The 22848-nt window shown below is 38.7% G+C and overlaps 1 protein-coding gene and 1 pseudogene across 5 annotated transcripts; one reads left to right on the forward strand and one right to left on the reverse strand.

The window, feature by feature from the left end:
- The first annotated feature begins 874 nt into the window (after positions 1 to 874).
- LOC149017111 (Protein kinase superfamily protein) lies at positions 875 to 14563 on the forward strand. Of its 5 annotated transcripts, none has more exons than XR_016172779.1 (17): positions 875 to 2214; positions 2517 to 2815; positions 2899 to 3043; positions 4469 to 4584; positions 5049 to 5257; positions 5570 to 6124; positions 6318 to 6358; positions 8129 to 8197; positions 9749 to 9849; positions 9957 to 10041; positions 10111 to 10209; positions 10294 to 10362; positions 11392 to 11523; positions 12247 to 12341; positions 12611 to 13063; positions 13405 to 13486; positions 13695 to 14562. XR_016172779.1 is itself a non-coding variant. In XM_089151432.1 (15 exons), the coding sequence occupies exons 1-15, from the start codon at positions 1510 to 1512 to the stop codon at positions 12702 to 12704; spliced, it is 2814 nt and encodes a 937-aa protein (XP_089007558.1). In that variant the 5' UTR covers positions 875 to 1509; the 3' UTR covers positions 12705 to 13625. The 5 variants fall into 5 exon arrangements, 2 of the variants coding, with proteins under 2 accessions (XP_089007558.1, XP_089007559.1); XR_016172780.1 differs by having other exon boundaries at positions 13420 to 13486; XR_016172778.1 differs by having other exon boundaries at positions 12611 to 13486; positions 13695 to 14563.
- Positions 14564 to 17676: 3113 nt separating this feature from the next.
- On the reverse strand, positions 17677 to 19484 carry LOC149017112 (serine/threonine-protein kinase WAG1 pseudogene; annotated as a pseudogene).
- Between the last annotated feature and the right edge of the window lie 3364 nt (positions 19485 to 22848).

A 22848-nucleotide genomic window follows, 5' to 3' on the forward strand; every position in this document is an offset into this window, starting at 1 on the left:
GTTTAATTTAATTTGGGTCATGTGCCTTAAATACGCATGACCATCAAGTCAAAATTTTGATCGTCCGATCTCTGATATTTCGGTCGAGATTTCGATTTCGTTGAATTCAGGTCGAGATCAAACCTCCAAATGCTTGGCTTGATAGTTATGCCGTTATGCGCATGACCCAAGTAAGGTCAAGGCACATGACCCAAGTTAAATTTCGACCGTCCGATCTCTGATATTTCGGTCGAGATTTCGATTTCGACGGTTGAATTTCGAAGATCGAGATCGAAATCCTTCTGAAATGCTTGGCTTGATAGTTATGCGCATGACCCAAATAAGGTCGTTATTTGTCAATAGAGCGTTTTTAGAATGGTTTAGATTAAGAATTTAACTTTTTAATGATCGAACTGAAACTCACATTTAATATTTTTTTCATAAAATTCATTTTCTTTCATTTTATCTCACCCCATAAAATCTTTTTTTGGACCGGATCATGTCGATTCCGGTTCAGTATTCTCATGCACCGCGTAACAGGGATTACTCACCCGCGCGTGATAAAAACGATCGATATCCGATTTCCATTTATAAATTCGAACGGTAAGGTTTCGCGCTTCCCAATGAGGTCGGTGGAACGAGGCGAGGACTCTAGGTACAAAACTACAAATTGACCGAGCGATTTTCCAATTGAAACCGGAAACCGGTTCGTTTGCTAACCTAGACAAGATGCTTAGGTGCGCGTATTATATACCGACGTGTTTCAACGAGCTCGCTTTCATGCTCACGTGTAACTGTGAAAAAGAGGGTGCATATCACGCAAAGCGCGTTGTTTAGCAGTTCCGGTTATTTTAATCCAAGTTCCTACCTCTTTCGTCTTCTCCTGTCTTTGGCTCTTTGGATCTTTATAATAAACCAGAAATAACCGAAGCAGAGAAAACCTTTTGTGTGTTGGCTCTTCTGTTCTCTTTCCCTCCTTTTTCTTTAATTTCTGAAATCTCAAGTCTGCAAAAAATGGCTTACGTAACCTCTGCAAATGAAGCTGTCGATTGCCAATAAATAGGCGCGTTTCGTAATCCTCAATTCCCGTCTCTTCCATACACTTTAAATCTGCTTTCAGTTCTATCTTTTCTGTTTCCACCAATCATCTTAATTGTGACGGTTGAAACACCAGTAGTTGATAAGAATCTGCCGCGAAGTTTTTGATATTTTATTGCATTGTAATTCTATATATATCGAATGAGCGGAGGGAAGGTGAAGTGTTTTTCTTGTATGCTTCTGCAACACTAGCGGTAGCTTGTAGTTGCGGAGGTTCTGGGATCAATTGAAGTACGAAGTGGTGACTGATCGGTGAAGATTTATAGTAACTGAGAGCAAGTTCTCGTCGTCGTTGAGGATTGGCTAGTGACGGAAGTGTTCGAAGTTGCTGTTGATCCGCGGATGGCGTGAATAGGCAAAGATTTATAGTATCCGAGAGAAAACTCTAAGCACCTGTTTTTTCCCTCACTTTTTGAGGATTGTCCTGCTAAAATGCCTCATCGAACGACGTACTTCTTCCCGAGGCAATTTCCGGTTGACGGATATGATCCTGTTGCGTCCAAACGATTGCTCCCGGATCAGGGAAAGAAGATTTTGCAAGCCAGCGTCAATGTTGAAAATGACCGAAAAACGTCAAAAACGTCAAAGACTGTGAATGAGGTCTCGATTGGAAAGAATAAAACTACACCAGACCTTTTCACGGGCAAAAAGCGTAGTCTAGGGAAACAGTTATTGGCTTTTAGTGATCAGGTCTTGGAAAGGAAGGGGACAGATCGATCTATTCATGTGAACTCGAGATTTGAAGATGAGGAGAAGGGGCCTTTGCTTGAACCTGAACAAACAACGGAGACGATCGTCAGCCGTGAAAAGATTCTCGGCCTGCAAGATTCGTCAACCAAGTTTTCCGGTGAGAGTAGTTACGCCGGAAGCCTACTCTCTGAGACGACGATAGTGGATGAGAACGTCCGCCCCAATGCAAAGGATTTGCAACTCTCAACTTGGCGAAATGAAGACGACGATGGAAGTAAGGAAAGCTTGGCTCAGAAGTCACGCGACAGTTACTACTTGCAGCTTACGCTTGCGGTTCGTCTGTCCTCGCAATCACGTCTGGCTGATGAACCGTTTATTGCTCGAGGACGTGCATCGGAGGCCCGTCTTGGTTCTTCCGATGCTGAAATTGTTTCGTATCGTCTCTGGGTAAGTAGATTTTACTCCTCCACCACCTCTTACTTTCGATTTTCAGAAAATAGAATTCTTATCGTTAATGGCGCTTTGATTATTGGGTTTTATTTTGGGGTGGAGGGAAGGAGAAAGGAACATGGATTATTGAGCCACATTGGTCGGTTAACAAAACCTGAAGTTGGCACATTGTTCTTAACAATGATATTTTTCCAGGCACGCTGTGTTTGTGTCTTTTTTATCGTTGTTTCTTTGCTAATCTCTGTTGATATGCAAAGGATTTCGTTGTTCTTATGGCATTTCTTTTCCCTTTCTTCCAGGCGAGTGGTTGCTTATCCTATTCTGATAAGATTTCAGATGGTTTTTATAACATTCTGGGAATGAATCCATATGTATGGTTGATGTGCAACGATTTGGAGGAAGGGAGACGGTTGCCATCTTTACTGTCGCTTAAATCTGTTGATCCAAATGACACATCAATGGAGGTGGTCCTTGTGGATAGACGTGGTGATGTACGCCTTAAGGAGCTTGAAGCCAAGGCACGAGAACTGTACCATGCATCAGCCAATACATTAATTTTGGTGGAGAAGCTTGGCAAACTCGTTTCTATCTATATGGGGTAAAATCCTCTTTTATTACTTTAAGTTGTAATCCCTATCCAACTAGTTCATTTGACTGAAATTTCTTCATTGGAACTTGAAGAGGTCCCTTTCCAGTAGAACAAGGTGATCTCCGTAGGCACTGGAAATCAGTGAGCAAAAGATTGCAGGATTATCAGCGGTGTATTGTACTTCCCATTGGCAGTCTATCTATGGGACTCTGTAGGCATCGTGCCATTCTCTTCAAGGTGATGGGCATTCATTGGATGGATTACCTTGCCCATTTTGCATTTTACATTCCATCATGTTTGATCAGAACATTTACCCGTGCACCAACGGGTTCACTCATTTCAAATTTGATAATAAATTGAAATGCGAATTAGTCTTCAGTAGCCAGTTACTCTTTCATTTGGTCTTAGGTATCTGTAATACTGATTGAGTAGTGCATAGGGCTTTTCAGTTTTTTCAATTAACTGGAGTTTTAAACCAGAACTCTTGCAGATAGTAGTACTGGGGTGGTTTAGTCTTAGTATTTAGTCCGAAACAAACAGTCACACATGCAGAGATCTAATCATGGGTGTTTCCTATGCTGGGAGCTCTTGTTTATTTAATGTGCATAACATTTCTGGCCGGTGTGATAACTTCACATGTGCATACAGCTCAACTAGACGCATGTAGACACCGATCAAACCTATCTAAAGTAACCTATTAAGAGAACACTTATCCCCTCATCGTTAGTGACGTATTTCTATGGTGTTGTCATTATTAACAAATTAGTGTGAAATAGTCAAGTATAATTAGATGGTTCTTGCTAGTTGCTGTATATGATGTGCCTTGGTTAGCAAATAGATATGCTATCTTTCCATTTTAAAAAAGATCTCCTTGTGCATTCTTATCATTATTCCATGGTGGTTATTAGAAATTTATATTTGGTTCAATTTCCAACCATTGAAGTTCTGATGCCTTTTCATCTACTTTATAGTTCCTGTACAAGGTTGGTGGATACTGAAGCTTAACTGCTTCTGGTAGATATTGAAAATTGGAATCAATATTTTTAGCAACTTGTTTTGAGTAGGGTGAGATTCTCTTACATGTTTACATGCTTGGTGTTTGTTCAGAAGTTACATAATTATTTAACCCAAGTATTTTTTATTTTATTTTATTATTTTTGAATCGTATACATGGAGCACGAGATGTGAACTTTTCTATAAAAATAGATATTATGAGTCACTGAAACTCAATTAGAATACCAATTACCAATTACTAAGGATCATAGTGGAAGGAAATTCTTGTAGGAGTCATTCCACAATCTGCCCGACTAACAGAGATGCATTGGGGTTTTAGTTTTAGAGTCAGTTGAAAATTTTCCTATCTAATGGGAATTTAGATTATTTCTTTACTTTTAACAACAAGTACAATTAAAGAAGAATTTGTTCCATCTTGAAACTGCCTCTTCCTCCAAAAGTTAACCATAAAAAAGGGTGAGCCTGGTTCATTCAAAGAGTAATCACACTAATGCTAAAATATGTACATGAAGTATGTATGGATTATATAAATGTTGTTGTTATCATCATCTGATGAGCATTTTCTATGTAGCTTGAGCATATTCTTTCATTAGATGAGTTACTTGTCTAATGTTTCCATAATACTAATTTGTACTTTTGCATTTACAGAAGTTGGCTGACTGCATAGGTTTGCCTTGCCGCATAGCTCGGGGTTGCAAGTATTGTTCTGCAGACCATCGATCTTCTTGCCTCATCAAAGTTGGAGATGATGAGCAGTCATCAAGGTCAATATTGATTTTGTTACCTAACCATACCTGGGCTACATTTTTTATTTTTAATTTTTTTTTATTCTTGAAGATTGTTGGATTTGCTTAGTTTGAGAAATTACACCCTTAGGTAAAAAGGGAGGGGTTGCAACATAAACTTGTCCTGAAAATGAGTTTCTTTCCACAAATTAACGAGCTTTGAACCTTTTCATCTGGAAGAGGCTTGGTGGATTGTTTATACTGTCACCTGAAGTTGTTTGCATTATGACAAAGTCAAACAAGTTATTTATTTCCAAAGTACTACTTACCACTGCTTCCATGATGCTGGATACGCTAAAAAATGTTTTATATTCGTGATACTTTCTGTTTCAGGATTTACTGCATTCGCAGTTAACGTACCCTGGAGTCTGTTTTACTTCATTTTCTTCCTCTTTTTATTTTTTTGGTTTTTTAAATTCATTTTGTTTTCTTTCCTTTAACAGGGAATATGTAGTTGATCTAGTTGGGGAACCTGGAAATGTTCACGGTCCAGATTCCAATACTAATGGAGCTTTACTTTCATCAATGCCTTCACCATTTCAGATTTCTATTCCAAAAGGTCTTCAAGAACCTTATGTGGATAATGCATTTTGTAGTCCAATGCTAAAGACAAAGCAATCATGCGCTTTTCCTGAAAATTCTCTTAATTCAGGTATTATTTACTTTGGATGCTTGAACATATGATGTTATCATCTGTAATGGATGATTTCTTGTGAAACCATTTTTTAATTATGATTGCCTGCATTAGATGCTTGGCTGTAGGTGATAGACGTAAGTGTTCCTTTTGGTTCATTTACATGATCATAGAAAGAAAAGATTTTCTACTGCCTGTTTGTTCTACTCTTCCCTGATGAATTCTATGACATGGATTGAATTTGTGATTTTTGTATTTTGACATATGAATGTAGATGCAGCTGAGCTGAAGTAGACTATTGAGGCTAACCTTTGTATCTTCTTTTGGCAGCAAACATGTTTGTGGTTGACAATGAATATGAAAGCCGTCCTTTTGCATGCTTGCCAGAAAAAGTTCAAACATCATACAATCATGACTTGTTTGCAAATCCAATGGCCCCTATGTGCTTTCCAGTTGATAAAGCTAGTGGAAGGTTGGATTCATCATTGATGCATCTGGAGTCCAAAGATGATAAGGCCAGCTATTTCCAGACCCCGTCACTGGCTCCTTTGGAAGGCAACTCAACAGAAGTTCAGGATACTGCCACTGGAAATTCAATTCATAGGCATTCGGATGTTGACAGAGACAGAGATCTTACATGTTCAAATTGTAAAGAAAGTTTGGTTGCAAGACAAGTTATGTGTGGTTCAGTCAAACAATCCAGCATACAGTTCTATAGTCAAACAGAGCTGAGGGTGATTGAAAGCAAACACGAGAACTGGAGTGGGTTGGATTCTTTTGACAATGACCCCATGCCAAGATATATGAATATTGAGCCTTCTCTTGCAATGGATTGGCTTGAGATCTCTTGGGATGAATTACAAATAAAGGAACGCATTGGTGCTGGTACTTTTTCTTTCTGTTAGTTGGTTTTTACAACCCAAGATCCCCATCCCCCCCCCCCCCCAAAGAAAAAAAAACCCCACCAGAAAGTGGTGCTTGTCAAATGTTACATTTAATTAGTGTATTTTTTTTAGTTCTTGTTTTAATTATTGATGTGATTTTATTCATTGGTGCTTGTTGACATTTTGTTTTGAAGGTTCATTTGGGACAGTGCATCGGGCTGAATGGCATGGTTCGGTTAGTTCTTTACTTTTTAGCAGCTCAATGTATAGTCATAGATTACATCATGGGCTTCATGTTTATATATGACAGCACTCACTTGTTGTCCTTGAGTCTGGAACTTTGTCTTTAGCTGGGATTATTTTGATTACTTGTAGAAACTACATTTCACTAATGAGAAAATTAATGAGCAGTATATGCTATTCTTATGTGCCGGTTGAGTATCTATGAATCCCCTCCCAACTGCTCTCTCTCTCTCTCTCACACACACTCACACACTCACATATTGGTGTTGTTAAATGATAGTTGTCATGATGGCTTGGTGAATCAAGGTGTCTGTAAGACTGTAACTGCATTTGGGGGGGGGGGGGAGGTGGTTTAATGAGGAAACACCAACTAGGAGGCAGGGTGTTGCCTATACATCCAGAGCAGCACTGCAAAATGGTGCCAGAAATGAGCCTGGATGCCTATAGAGAGAGTAGTTGCTCTTAAACCTATATTGGTGTGTTGTGCCCACATAAAACATTTATGATTAAATTGCAATAAGGAAATTCTCTATTCTGTGTTGGTTCATTTCTTATGATCCCTATTGAGGTTCCAAGTAGGGTTACAAATAAAAACCTGAAGATTGGATCTTGGGAACCTATAGAAGTGAGTTTAAATGTATGTACTTGTAGGAAAGCAATAGCATCTGACTCCCTTATGGATACTGTAATTGATTTGAGGGGATATAGCTTAGTTATTGGAATCCCAGCCTCGTTACAGTTTTTTTTTGTGGTTTTAGGTGAGGTCGGTAAACTCACTTCTATGAGAAATCATAATAGTGCCTTTAATGTATTCACCCATAGGAGAGCACTAGCATCTGACTCCCTCATACATCTTGCAAATGTTTGAGGACATGTAGCTCTGTTGGTTGAGTGCAGTCATTGCATTGATTTATTGCGCAGGGAAGGCCTTAAAAAATTTCCAAATGGTAACGATAAAAATTTCTACCTGGGTAAAGTGGCTGGAATATGTCCCCTTGAGTGGGGAAATTGTCTGTTTTGGGACAAGATTTCATGTATGTAAGGTTGTGCTTGAGATTAAATTTTTTTACTAGAAGTTTATATGTAAGAGTGCCCTTTTTTAGAAGTTCACAATTTATTCATATATGCTTTCAAATGCACCTCTATATATCCTGCAAAATGTTTCTGTTAGTGCTGAGTTTTCTAGGTAGGGTTTTACAAGTAGGAATCTTCTAGTAGTAAGATTATTCTTCCTTTTCGGGTTTGGCTAATACATTCTCGAAATTAGTGTTATTGCTTTCTTCAACAAAGTTGGAGAATAGTTTTCACTGTGTTCTAGTCGGATTTTAGATTGAAATACTTGTGTTCTTGTACATATTTGGTGTTAGCCATGGATAATTAGTAGTCACTGGCATGTTTCGGTTCACAATCTATATTTCCATTGCTTCAAAATGTATCGCACAAATCAGATGCATGTTCCCCTCATTTGACATCAACCTTGTTGGCTGTGTTCAAGTTCATCGAGTTGTCTCTATTCTCTACTCAAACATGTGGGTGTAATTAGTAAGTGTCAGGGCTGATTGAGATCTGTTCAAATTGGTAGCTGGATCTTGTGCATGCATTACTTGCACATGCAAGTCTGTGATAGCCATGATAATGTTGGTTTTCTGCCCTTAATGAATTGATTACCATGTTGTTTCTCGAGGATGATTTTTACGTCCAATATTTTGTTCTTGGACTGTGTCCCATGTGCCATTTAATGAGATGCCCACATGCACTGCAGGATGTTGCGGTCAAGGTTCTTACTGTCCAGGATTTTGGTGATGACCAGTTGAAGGAGTTCCTTAGAGAGGTATGCATGTGAAGATTGACTTTGTATCGCTGCACAAAGAAGCATTGTTGTTTTTTCCTTTTATATATGCAACTTTCTTCATGTTCTGAGTGATGCTTCTTTCAGCCATCACCGCTACTTCTGGATTCTGGTTATGCACTAGTTGCTGCTCACTTGCTAGTCTTCATTGGGTCAAAGCATTGTTATTTTTTCTTTTTTTATATGCAACTTTCATGGTGTTCTGAGTGATGCTTCTTTCAGCCATCACTGCTACTTCTGGATTCTGGGTATGCACTAGATTGCTGCTCACTTACTAGTCTTCTTTGGTCAATGCTTAAATCATCGTAGAATACAGTATCCAGCTTGGTAGTTTCTTTTATCTGTAACATAACCTTTCTATTGGGATGCACCAGTAGTTACTGCCACTGATGTGATCTATAATAAAACTGCCTACTGGCATTAGAGACTTATATTGTAGCAAAATTGCTTATACCTTTGACCTATATCTTTTTTTTCCCTGGACTAGCTTTACGTTTTCATTTTCTGAGTATCATATAGAGTTTCACTTACATTTATCCCAATTTTTAGACTTCTCTAACTCCAAAAAGGTAATAGCCATTTCAATATTCTGTTGATGCTTGTTAAACTCTAGATAAGATCCTTGTTCAATCCCTAAAGCAGCTCTTGGCAGCCCTTGTAAGTTGTAACCAACTCATGGCAGCACTTGCAACTCACGCACTTTCACTCACACACAGACACACACACACATACTGCAATTGAAATGCATAGACAGGAAATTGGAATGGGAGTTTCTTGGGTTAGTTCGTCAACAAAGTAGCTCAAAGATAAACAAAACAAGACTCACAAGAGCTCCCACACCCTTGTGTATTCAACTCAATCACACCTAACTTGAGAGACGACCTCTCACCCTATGAGCGCAGCTCATCCCTTACCCTTACAAAATTCTCTCCCCATTTTTCCTCTCCCCTCACGTCCCTAATATAGCCCAAAGCAAATTCTAACTCACCCCTGCGTCACCTTTCCATGTAGGCCAACATGGGAGTGGCTGCTCCAAAATAGGATTCAGCCATCTGTCCCATTTATTGATCCTGTCCCCCACATGTTTGGGATGGGTTTTATTCCCTACAACTTTCCTAGGGTAAATTGGTGTCTTAATAATGACTTTCTATATTGTTGATGAAGAATGAAGGTGTACACTATTTTATGTGTTCTGCAGTTCTAAATTTTCGGTCATTACACCATTTTGTGCATTTGGTTTAAGTTGTGCATTTTGGGTCATCTGACTTTGTTGATGTGTATGTCTATGCTGCCTTTCCCCAATGGTTCGAGAGTTTAAATGGTAGCCCAGATACCACTTTCCTCATGCAGTACCATTGTGGATTTTATACCATTATGAAGTAAAGACAAAGATGTGTTATTGATGCTTCTACAAAGAAAATACTTGACGACGCTATTAATGTTCTCATGCTATGTGTACTGTTCTTTATTCGTTGTTATACCGTACAAAAGTTGTTATGATTAGTTAATCAGTTTTTTTGGCATTGTCTATAGGTTGCAATTATGAAACGGATCCGACATCCAAATGTTGTCCTTTTCATGGGTGCAGTTACAAAGCGTCCCCATCTGTCCATAGTGACTGAATATTTGCCTAGGTAATCTACTAATAGTCTAAACTGTCTTATAATTGTAGAATATGGCCCTACTGTTTAGTTGTTTATGAATCTGATACATTGTAAAATCCTGAATTGTTTTGAAACAGGGGTAGTCTTTACCGTCTGATACACAGGGCATCTGCTGGCGAAATCTTGGATAAAAGAAGACGGTTACGCATGGCTCTAGATGTGGTTTGTGTCAGTTACACTTGATTTTTTCTTGTTATCTTCAATTTCATTGATGTTACTTTGTGGATGCAGGCCAAGGGAATCAATTATCTTCATTGCCTAAACCCTCCGATAGTCCACTGGGATCTAAAATCTCCAAATCTTCTTGTTGACAAGAATTGGACAGTGAAGGTAGACCTTTGTATTTAGTACCTTGATCAAAAGTTTTTTTTGGGAGGTTTCATGCATTGCTCATTTTGCACGTTATATATGTAGGTATGTGATTTTGGGTTGTCCAGGTTCAAGGCGAATACTTTCATATCATCAAAATCTGTTGCTGGCACAGTGAGTCTCTCTCTTATGCATTCATGTACACAAGCATACACAAACACAAGCTCAGACAAACAAAGCAATTATGCTGAAAGTCATTCATCAATATATCGTATGCTTTGATAAACATGTGGAACTTGACCTAGGATAATTCTATTAACTGTCTCCGCATCTGTTCATTTTACTAATCACACCAGCACACAGCCTGAACAAAGAAACCAAAATCAGCTAGAGGTAACATGTGTATAGCACAAGAAATATTTTCGGTATTGTAGTTCAGATGTAGAGTCTTAGCATTCTTCGACTGTCTTGGCCACTTTGTCATGGTATCTGTCATTTTTGTTGTCTACCTTCTTGTTTGGATTCACATTCCAAGAGTATGGTGGATATATTTGTTAACGATATTATGTGCCAACTATTGTAGTGTTACTTTCTCTATTTTTTCTTATTGTTTGGTTGGCAAGTTATCTCCGGAGGATAGTGTTTCTATTTTAGTGGATTTGGAAGATTCTACACACCGATTTTTTTCTTCTCTTGCTGCAACTTAATTCAGGAAAGTTTTCCTAAATTGACATTGGGTTTTATCATTAAAAATAAAGTACATAGGGAAGAACCTCCACACTTGCGAGCTCTCTCCCTCTTTCTATCTTTTGTCTCTCCTCTTCTTCTCTTCTTCCCTGCTGTTCTGACCTCCTGAATTGCAGAAACTGCTACAATATTAGTTTAGGAGCTTGTCATAATAGGCTTTTAGTTCAGGTTGAACATTGGTAGCTTAATCTGCCCTGTTAATGCCTGATGATTTTAGTGATATCCACCAGGGAATCTGTTTTCTAGTTTTCTGTTGGAGTCGTTTTTCCATCTTAATTTCAGGATGTCTTAGTCAGGGAAACAGATGCTAATCAGACTAATCTCTTGAAGATCTATTTCCTGATCAATACTTCAGTATTTTATGGGCTAGTCAGATCTTTTCATCAATATCTTGCAGGTTGAAAATTTTCTTCACAGTGCATCTACCAGCGTGTAACTCTCTTCTTTCCCTTTCAGCCTGAGTGGATGGCTCCAGAATTCCTTCGAGGAGAGCCCTCAAATGAGAAGTCTGATGTATACAGCTTCGGAGTGATCTTATGGGAGCTTACATCGATGCAACAACCTTGGAGTGGACTTGGCCCAGCACAGGTACCCCTTTCGTTTGGGAAGTTACAAACTGTCTCCTTTTTCCCCCTTTATTAAAAAACAATATTATTTGGTGAATATTATGATATTATCCTTCAAATGTTTCTTATTTTCCCAAATGTCGCAATATATCTTTTTGGCACAATGCAAAGGCAATATGTCCATTCCATTCTGTCCATTCCTACCATTGGATAGAGAGGGCATGCCTAGGTTAGCCATGTGTCGAATTTATAGTCTAATTCAATTAATATATGCCCCCTTTATTATTGGCACATATCCTGTTAATGTCCATGCATGCGTACTGGCAGTCTAGATACTACTGTGCACTCCCTTCCCTCAAAATGGGAATAGATGGTTTAGATTTAAAAAATATATAAAAATGGAAGGTTCAGATTTGTCTTGTGCTTTTTCAAAAGGGAAAATTACATTTAAGACCCCCTATATTTGCAATCAATTACATCTACTATCCCTGAAAAAAAATCAATTACAAATGCCCCTTATTGCTACAGCTCTGCTGCCCATTTATATTTTTCAATTCTTAACAGTATTGGGTATTTTGTGATTGATTTTTTTCCAGGGGTAGTGGACATAATTGATTACAAACATAGGGGGTCTATATATAATTTGCCCTTTTCAAAAATGTCATCTTCCACTGTTATGTGGTCAACTTATTATTTTTGCATGCTGCATTGTTTCTCAGTCATGGTTTTGTTCTTGAGGTTTCAGGTGGTTGGAGCCGTGGCTTTTCAGAATAGAAGACTTGCTATCCCACCGAATACCTGCCCTATGTTGGCATCACTCATGGAGTCCTGCTGGGCTGAGTAAGAATTCTATACTTAATTGTTAAAACATTTTCCTGAAATGTTTTTTTTTGGGTCAAATAATGAAGTTCTTGTAGCTGTAAGCGTGCTCACTTATCCCGTGACAAATGAAAAAGAAATTTTTTTCTGAATGTATCACTTGGAAATCGTCAAAATTTAGCTCTGTTGGCTGCAAAATTGTACTTATGATACTTTAAATAAAAAAAATGCTAGTCATGCATTTTGCCTCAAAACATGTCGTTTGACGTTTTGCATGTTTTCTTTCACAGTGATCCTAAGCAGCGTCCATCATTTGCAAATATTGTTGAGTCACTGAAGAAGTTGCTCAAGTCACCACTGCAGTTAATACAGATGGGAACGTAGCAAGGAGGGGTGGGGAAGGAGCTCCTTTACTGTTTTGCAGGAATCCCTTTGAAAGTGCCCCTTGTGAGCTAATTGAGGGAGATTGGCACTCCAACGTAATCATGGCTACCCTATAATCCCGGTGCCTCGTAACATGCTATTTCCTATTTGTTGTCTATAAATAAGTTGCTGATTATATAGCGGTTTTGCTCGTCTGACCCTACTTGGAAGTGTCTTAAAAGAGCTGAAGAACGGAATCCAATAACCGTCTAGGCAGAGATGTTTTGGTATCTCCAGGGATCTTTGAGAGCAGTTCTACTTACACCAACACATGTGGTCTCTTTTCATAACACGTGTACAACAATTGAAATGCCATTATGGTATGATCAGCTGACCCTCTTTTTTTTTTTTTGGGGTCTGATCTGAATACTGACTTAGATGCACCTAATAAGGTCGTTAGCTTGTAATTGTATGTTACAACAACCTGTATTTTACAATGGCGCTTCTGTATCATCAAGTTCAATACTTCAATTGTCCAAGTGAACTTGGTTCTCTGTAAGTCCTTATATTGTGATTTCAATATCCTTGTATTGGCTGGCCTCAAAATTTTATTGATGTTCAAATCTTATAATTTGGTTTTCCTTCGGGCTTTGTAGTGAACGTGTTATTTTAGAGATATTTTCAGGTTGAACTCTTCTCCATCTCTAACTGCCAATCCCAGATTGTGTACTTGCAGGAACATTTTGTTTTCTGATCATTGGGAGCATGCCTCATTGCGGATAGCTTGGCAGGACAAGAAATTGGTTAGTATTCTGTTATTCACTGTGCGGGTTAGTCGTTGATACATTTATCTGTGACGAGGTCTCTAAATTTATAACCGACTGGGTGGGATTCCAATTGATCCTCATCGATTCATTGTCTATCAGTTCTAACCCAGTCTCTATTATTTTGCCTAATCATGAAGTGTGTTGATCTCTTGACTGTCCTCAGTCTACTCTTTTGAAATGGCAGGTTGTATCTACAGCCAGGACCCTAGCTGTGGACAAGTTGCCCCTTGTCTGGAGCTATTGTTCCTCCCAAGGTTTAAAGAAGAAGTGTTGAGTTTGGAAAGGTTTGGGATGTTTTTTTGGTTGCGTAGGTGCGGACCCAATGGATTGTGAGGCCAGCCAGAGGACAAGGCAGAAGTTTGGTCGGAATGCCACAAGGAGGATACCCTAGACTTGAACTGTAGAGGTCTTGTATGGTTTAAATTTTGATCATGAACAATCAAATTTAAAATTGTCATCTTTTTTTTTTTTTTTTTTTTTTTTGTGGTTTAAATTGTAGTTTTTATTAACAATTAATGGCTTGGCTAGAGTGTTCCCTCTTCTTCAAGAACAGGCGAACGCAATTGGTAATAATCCAATCACCCAATCGTCATCAATCTATATATTTGACGGTTGATATGGTATGGCGAATGCTTTGGTAATAATGGATAACTTTATATAACGGGTGGGGATTATTCTTTTGATGGTCAAACATTTGTGTATAATCAGAAATTTTGGAATATTTCTTGGATATTAATGATTCCAGGTATACCAGACAGATTTATTAAGCCCTACTGAAAGGAAGCTTCCATGAATGTAGGTGCGTTTCAAAACCATAGTGAGAACTGAGAAGTGAGAACAAGATTCGTGGGGGTTCAAAAAAAGAGATCAGATCAGTTGATCATAGCCGATCAGGATTGGACTGTTCTGCACAGAGATCAGGATTTTCGCGGTAACCTCTACCTATACTGATTCCGAGTTTTGTATGCACTTTTCCGAATCGGTATTGAGCTGGACGTCCGAATCATGTCTAGCTGTTTTACCGAAGGAAAAGAAAGGGAACAACGATTGTGATATCTTTCCAAAATGATGAGAATCGTAGTAACGAGTCAAACTATTATTTTCTGTATGGCTTTGTCCACACTGTGGTCCCAAGTACTATCATGTTGCAGTTTGTCAGGGTCAAAATCTGTGGATCAATAGCTCCTGTAATTTTGCTCCTTGCTTGGGTTTTTGTCCAGATCAAGACTGCCAGAATATGGACATTGATGCACTAATAAAACGTGTGCCGAATGAAGGGTGCATGTCAATTCGAGAGAGGATATATGGTTGAAGGCTCAGGATTCCCACACACTTCATCCGAAAACGCAGGTTAATTTTTTCAAAAAAGCTCCAGTCCTAGGCATTAAGTGCGTGGGACCATTCTGCAAAATTTTGAATTGTTGAATTCGAGATTTCACACTTTTATCTCACTAGAGTGTAGGTGCAGGACTGAAACAAATGATGTAATCGTGGTGTGCGCAAATTAGCCTGAATGAACCTCATATAAAAAAAAAAAAAAACTAAAACAAAGTCTCAATTTCTTAGTCTCATAATGCCGAGGAATCCATCAAATTGTATAAAATTACAGATTCGTCACTAATTTGTCAAACTCAATCTTAATCGAAAACAAAAAATGAGGTGAAGTTTTCAATTATGTAGAAACACAATTTTTGGATCATTTTTTTTTTTTTTTTGGTAAACAGCACTTCATTCATATAATTAAAAGAAGGACAAACAAAAATCATGTCGACAAATAGTTTTTAGGATGAATCCAAGGATTCTGTCAACGACCAAATGTCTAATTTTATAAATTATAACTCCATAGATTTGAAGGGTTAGATTTGAAATCTCCAGAAATGGATCACGCTCAGAACAAAACCCTTAAAATTACAGATTCGTCACTAATTTGTCAAACTCAATCTTAATCACAAGACGTACAAACTGATTTAATTAATGAATGAAAACAAAAAATGAGGTGAAGTTTTCAATTATGTAGAAACACAATTTTTGGATCATTACCTTTGTATCATATTATTTTCTTTTATGGATGTTCAAACTCAATTGCAGTAAATGTCCTCCAACTTGTGATTCATTTCGTTCACAAATTTCAAACCATAGGCTGTTCGGTGCACCCAAGCAAAGTCGTGGTTTCGGTATTTGTAAGGAATTGCTTAATTTCAAAATGATCCCATCACCATCTCGTCACTGCCACCCCACACCCATTAGTATATCACTTCATAATACTGCCGGACAGAACTTAGAGTCTAGTGGATAAGTCTTAACACCTCATGCAGGTAGGGTAGTTACCGTGTTTTGACCTTATGTGTTCTTTCAATTCGTAACAGCCAGGTGCAAGGTTTCTTAGGAACTTTACTGTTCTTTGCATGAAAATTGAAGCTGCACCAGATATTGTCTTTTTTATCTGTTCCGACATTTTCCCACCTACCCTTGACCGAAAAACAAATGACAAAGCTACAAATTTCTAAGATCGATTGGAATTTGCATCAGTTGCATTCGGAATAGAAAAACCACCCTATATGAAGTGGGAAAAAACCTTTTTTTTTTTTGTCTATGTTAGCGAACTACACATAGTATGCTAGGCAACAAGCTCACAAGTTTTATTGGACAATGGCGAAAACGTATGCTTAGCCATTAGCATAAGCAATATTCTTTGTTAGTGAAATCTCTTTCTTTCTTCTATAGTTATTCTGTATTTGTTCTTCTTTTTTCATAGAAGTTTTACTCATGATTCTCCCAAAAATTAATTATTACATATCTCCTTTTGGGCGACCGAGGGGCATGAACGCCGATGGAAGAGGACAACGCTGGTTGCCTTTATTTTTATTTTTACAAGGATTTAAGTTTTACAAAATCAAACCCTCTCATTCCAATCTCAAACCAAAACGGCTCGATCAAATCTTTATTCAACCCAGTGAAGTGGAAATGAAATTAAGGGGGCGCCCACGTCAGGAGGGGCAACGAGGTGAACCGGGTGGACGAGAAGCGAGCCCAAAGAGGAGGGCAAACGGTACGTCAACATTTATTGATGATGAAACGCCCCTCGCGGGACCCGGCCCGCCAGGGGAATCGGGAATGAGGGGCGATGTAATTAAAACTCCAAATGAAAAAAATTAATTAGAAAGAAAAAAAGCAATTCCCCAAGAAGCGTTAATTTTTAAATTGACTTTTTTTTATATTTCAAAATGGATGAGAAGATAGGAAAAAAAAATACATCTAATCAAGTATAATGGATTTTTAAATCAACATAATTAATTAAAGGAGTGAAACCTACCGTTTTGAAATATCAAGAGAGAATGAGAGATAATAATTCAATATTAATTTTTACGAAACCAGATATGAAGGTTTTGAGAGAAAAGTAAGAACAAATAGAAAGTGACACGAGGAGAGATTTGCTACTTTACCCTGAAATAAGGAGGGATTTGCTACTTTACCTTCAAATTTCCTGGAGCCTTCGTGGCTTAAACTTCAATCCAAGAGTTTGAAATACATGGGAAAGAACAATCAAGGAAGCTTGCTAACCATGTTAGATTCTGTCTTGTAATCCATTGCTTCATAAGTTGGCTGATTTTTTTATTGGAAGTTTCAATCTTAGCGGTGATACAAGAATTAGCCATGAGTCCCACATTGAAGTGCTCAGATCTTATATATAAATAACTTTGTTACAATAATGATGATAAATCTTGACTAAATGGGGTCAGTTATATGGATTCTTGATTTTCAATCAATTCATTTTGAGGTCTATGCTAGATACAAAACTTAAGCTATGTATATCATTTCTCAACCCTTCCCTTAAAGTTATTTTAGATCTACCCTTAGCTCTTATAATTTTTTCAATCTGAATTATATCAATTCTTTTTATATGAACGTTTGAATTACCTAGATTTTGTTAGGTAGTCAAATCCCACCGTTAAACCCTAAACCCTTATGCACGGGCAATAGCGGGCGGCGAGATTTACTGAGATTCAAATCATGTTTCAAATCTATGGAGATAATTTATAAAATTAGTTAGATTTTGATTCACCAAAACTATTTGATCGACCTAATTTTTGTTAATGGCAAGCTTTTTAAATCACACACCTAAGATCTACAAACACGTTTCTAAACCCTTTATGCATATTTTCGTTCCAGTGTTGCAATATTATTAGACAATGGAGAGATAAGAATCGAAACTTGAAAGCACTGCACACTCTCGATTAATCTCTTTAATGACATCACTTTTATATACATCAGCTGCCGATTTACGCAAGAATATACAAAACCAACTAGAGGGACAGAATTCCTGAGTGGAGAAAAAACTCAAGCTACCTCAGAAGAATCTAGCTCTTACAAAACCCATTTCCTGATGTGTTTTTCTTTTCCATATTAATTCATATATAGCTGGTATCAGCTTCGAACCTGTCCTCTTCGATGTCGAAGAACAAGCAAACCTTTCCATGACCAAACCCTTTTCTTTGACAAGTTAGATGAAGAAGTTGCACAAACCCTATTAGTCACCATCTTCGATTTCCGTGTCGAACCCAGAAGACTACGAACCTCCTCTGGTGGTCTATACGTACGTATCAATGGCCAATTGATACCATGGAAGAAAGGGTGCTTCTTGATATCCGTGGCACCCTTGGCGCACCCTAGCCTCCTTCTTGGATCCTTCACCAGCAATCTCTGTATCAGATCTCTCGCCTGGGCTTCTTCTTCCCCAGCTATGTTTACGTCAGAGTCCACGAACCTAAATGGCGCTGACGACGCTATATTGCGCAAGGTGACCTCCTTCGTTTCTCCCTTAAACGGCGTCCGTCCGTATAGTAGTTCGTACACGAAGACCCCGAAGGCCCACCAGTCAACTCCGTTACTGTGGCCGTTACCACTCAGTAACTCCGGCGAGAGATATTCGTGGGTTCCAACGCATGCCTTAGAGAACGCAGCCGTCGGCTCCGCCACGAACTCTCTCTTCACGTCCACTTCCTCCTCCGCCTTCCGGCGGCGCCTCCCGAAACAGTTGTAACGGCTATTTTTCTTCTTCTTCTTCTTCTGAAATTGGGTTGACCTCAGTGATGCGTCTGACGTGGCTATTTCGACGGTGGGGACCACATCAGCTTTAAAACACAAGTCAAAGTCCGACAACATTATGTGTCCATCTTCTCTTATCAAGACGTTCTCTGGTTTCAGATCCCGGTAAACCACTCCTATGGCGTGAAGATATTCCAACGCCACCAGAACCTCCGCCGCGAAAAACCTAACGGCGTTGATGCCGAAACGATTCCCCGGCTGCTTGCGTAGGAGGGCGTGGAGATCCCCACCAGAGCAGTAATCCATGAGCAGACACGAGTAGTGGGACATCTCTAGATGGGCATAAAGGGTGGGGAGGAAAGGGTGATCGACGGTGGAGAGTACCTGAGATTCCATCTGGACGTGTGAAAGCTTCTTGGCGGTGATGGCGTCTTTGTCGACGACCTTGAGGGCGAAGTTGGCACCATCATAGTCCTTGAGACGGCAGAGATAGACACGACCCAGATTTCCGCTGCCAATGTGGCGGATGAGTTTTAGATGGCGAAGGTGCAAAGCGCCGTCGGAGGAGAGCTTGGTGGCGGCGTTGATAGCCAACCAGTGAGGGTCGGATCTCTGGTGAGGCCTTGGACCGGAGTTGGAGGTGGAGAGGCGAGAGTCGTTGAAGCTTAAGGTGAGACTGCTGCGAGCACTTGAGGATGTGAAGGTACGATCAGTGGAGGTGTTGGAAGCGCAGCTAGTGAAGCTCAAGTCCAGATCGGTATCTGAAGGGAATCTGGCATCTTCTTCCATAGCTGCTCTTCTCTTCTCTTCTCTTCTGCTACAAATAAAGAGTACTCGATCTTTTCAGAGAGAGTGAAAGCTAGGGTTCCTTATAAAGGATTGATTGAGAGGGAGAGGGAAGATGGTGGTTGTGATGAAAACGATTAAATTAGTGTTTGTATGGATGACCCATTACTGCAACTAATAAAATATATATAGAAAGCCTCTTCAGGGCTGGAGAATTCAGATTGGTTTTGAAGCCGTATTTACGTTGGAACATGTGAAACGAAATTACCATTCCACATTAAGAAAGCCACTAAGCCCAAGCGACGAGGCACTTCTCCATAGTGGGCCCCAGTTTTAACGATGCATGGAGTTGTGGACCAATGAGAGCTTAAGGATCTCCAAATTGCATGGCTTACTCCTTATTAAACGCGTCTTACACACTAAGATGTCGGTATTAGGCGGTGATAAAGTAGAAAAGTTAGTGAGCAGTGCGTTAATTCTACGCGCCACCCAATCAGACACGTGTCCTTTGATCCAAGCATACAAACAGTTGGCAAAACTAATAACATGGGAAAAATAAAAATGACGTGGCATTACCTGTCGGTGCGGTCCGGTTCGCGATTACCTCCGTGGGTGGTGAAAGACTGAAGTAAATAGCTAACGAAGTTGGCGCTGGCAGCGCAGCTAGCCGACTTGAATTGATGTTGTAAAGCTCAACAACAACTCGAGAAGAATCCAAGGGAAGGATTAAGGAGGATAAGGGTTGTAAATATAAATTGGTAATGGGGTTGGATGTAAATTAATTATAGTGCGATTGGGTAGGGGGACATGGAGTGGGAATGGTGAGAAAGTATCCAGTGCTCATCAAGCTATGTGGGGCTAGTTGGGACCCATGTGAAACGTTTGACGATGCTGTCTGCCACGTGGGCAACATCTCCCCTTCATTGGCGGTTCCCACTCCCAACCGCTGTACAGTTCCTGACTTGGATTTTGAATATTAGAAACTCTCCACTCTTCCACACTACAATTCTAAATTGAATATATTCAATAATTGAATTGAGAGAAGTGATAAGTGATACTGGCGCACCACCCTACGCCCCCATTACATGTTTTTAAAAGGAAAGAAAAACACATTTCTACATTGTCTCACATTTCTTTCCTCACATTAAATCTGCACAATGCTAATTAAAGTGGAGTAGGAGATTCTTCTGCATTTGGAGATTACTGAGCTTTCTATGGTCCAGATCTAAAATGGTGGTAGAATCTCGACCTGTCCTTTTTTTGGGGGTTTCAGTAGTGTAATTCAAAAAAGTAAAAAATAAAAAAAAAACCAAAGCAAGTGGCACTAGAATTGATCTGAATAGTAGGTAACTCAGTGATGCACATTAAGCATGACCCTTGCATTTAACATCGTGGATGATAAAATCTCTTCTTCAAAGTTGCATGTGAGACATCACTCCCACTCTTTCCCCTTTGACCAAATTTGTATGTAATAAAAAACCAATTTTCACATGCTACTAAGTTGTGATGTGGTAGATTCTTTTGATAACATGCATAGATTCTTTCCCCACTCATCTCACATGGATTCTTGGAAATCCCTGATTTTACCAAAAATTGGAGGTATCAGTGATTCCTTGGCACACCGGCACCATGGAACTCTTTTCCTTCAATTTTTTTTTTGGTAACAAAAGGCGTTTTATATATAGAAAAATTGTGACTGGGATATTACATATGTCGCCGATAAGGATTGAACCCACAATCTCTCCACTGAGAGAAGAGTTCTCAACCACTCCACTATCCTTCCATTTTAAATAGATAGACTTGGTAGAATCGGGCGCATCCATCTACGAATGGGCCACTAAATTCGCATCTGTTTGTTCTTGCAATGGACCCAACTAGTCTGAGTAGGCCCACATTTAATCTTTCTATTCATTATTTTTTGAGTTTTTTTTTTTCAGGGAGTGAGGGCTAAACTTTGATTGCCCCTTATATGCAAAAAATATCACGGCGCCTCTTATGACATAATGCAATATATCAAGTTATCCTTCTTGACTGTCAATGAAAGGTTAGGAAAGACGAAAATATCCTCATGTATGCGTAAAGATGAAAATACCCTTCTATAAATTTGCCTTCTAAACCCAACCATAGGTGGAGAAAGGAATCGCTTCACCCATCTTCTTCCCTTATCTTGCCAGCAATCACCACCGCCCCTCCCCTGCAACCACCATCGGTATCATTCCCGTTGACCCCACAGGGTCTATGTATAGTAAAATAGTACTTTAACATTACAATGATTATTTTCTATAAATGCACACTCGATTCCCCACATAAATAAACTTTATTTAAAAGAACAAATTCATGTATCTCGAAGAACATCAACAAGATGAGTTCTTTTTAATCTATAAATATTAGAACCTAACGGATGAGTTGAAAGAGGTTGAGAATGTTGGCATTTAATTTTATAAAATTGATTTGTTGCTAGAAAACTTATAATTAAAATTGATTAATAAGAAGAATCCCTAAGCATATACATGCACCAAGACAATAGAAATGCATAATAGAAGTCAGGTTCCATCAACTACCAAGTGCAATGCACCCAACCTATTTATGCTCTAGGAGAAAATTCGCCAGAAAAAATGTTTCTTGTTGCTATATATTCCCCCTTCATGTTGTCATCACATGGAATAATTTTTATTTTTTATTTCTCTAAGGAGAAATCTAATCATTCCTTGATGAGATTTTTCATTAAGAATTATGCCCAATTGAGTTGGCCGAGGCTTCTACTTTGTCTGGTGCCCCCACTAAATAGGTAGAAGAAGAACCTGATTCTCCAACTTGGTTTTACTAATTGCCAACCAAAATCATGATTAATTGTTGTTTTAATATAATAATTAAAATCTTCATGTGGGTTGTTTGTTACATTTTTGTTTTTGGGAAGTCAACCATATGGGCTACCAAACAGCACTCACGTGACCTGTCTTGTGACTTGTGAGATTCCTTCTATTTGAAACTCCGTCTTTTATTAATACTATTGGTTTTTTATAGACGGTTTTTAGTCATCTAAGATATGGTCTTTTTTTTATAATACATTAGAGTTATTCAAATTTAACTACTTAATATATTTGAATGGTTCACTTTTTTTTTTAAATATGATTCAATTCCAAGTGATTGATTCAGTTGGTAAAGACCAATAACTTATAAGTATGATTTAAACTATTTTACGACATGACACGAAACTAGTTGATACGTGTCTATATTAGATACAACCGATACGGTTCTCTATTAGATTGTACTAAAATGCATTACCTAATGCAATACAATACTTGATACAAGACGATGCTTCACTTAAAATGACCTGACTGATACGATATTCAATATTGATATTTTAAATGTTAATTATAGGTAATAAATTAAGGGAAGGTGGTGGTTGAACAGCCATGTAAATTGTTTGGCTGAACTGTTCTAAAAATCCTACCATTAAATTTGGTGGAATTAAATTTGAGTTGTCCATCATAAACAGTTCAAAT

The sequence above is a fragment of the Hakea prostrata genome, chromosome 4, assembly GCF_041222555.1.
Source record: "Hakea prostrata isolate BN-2017 chromosome 4, UWA_Hpros_2, whole genome shotgun sequence".
Lineage (NCBI taxonomy): Eukaryota > Viridiplantae > Streptophyta > Magnoliopsida > Proteales > Proteaceae > Hakea > Hakea prostrata.

Bases quoted from the DNA above. Each gene is read 5' to 3' on its own strand.
- LOC149017111 (XM_089151432.1), top strand. From the start codon at position 1,510: ATGCCTCATCGAACGACGTACTTCTTCCCGAGGCAATTTCCGGTTGAC. The intron at 5,258-5,569 runs GTATTATTTACT...TTCTTTTGGCAG, and splicing joins TGAAAATTCTCTTAATTCAG to CAAACATGTTTGTGGTTGAC. The intron at 9,850-9,956 runs GTAATCTACTAA...GTTTTGAAACAG, and splicing joins GTGACTGAATATTTGCCTAG to GGGTAGTCTTTACCGTCTGA.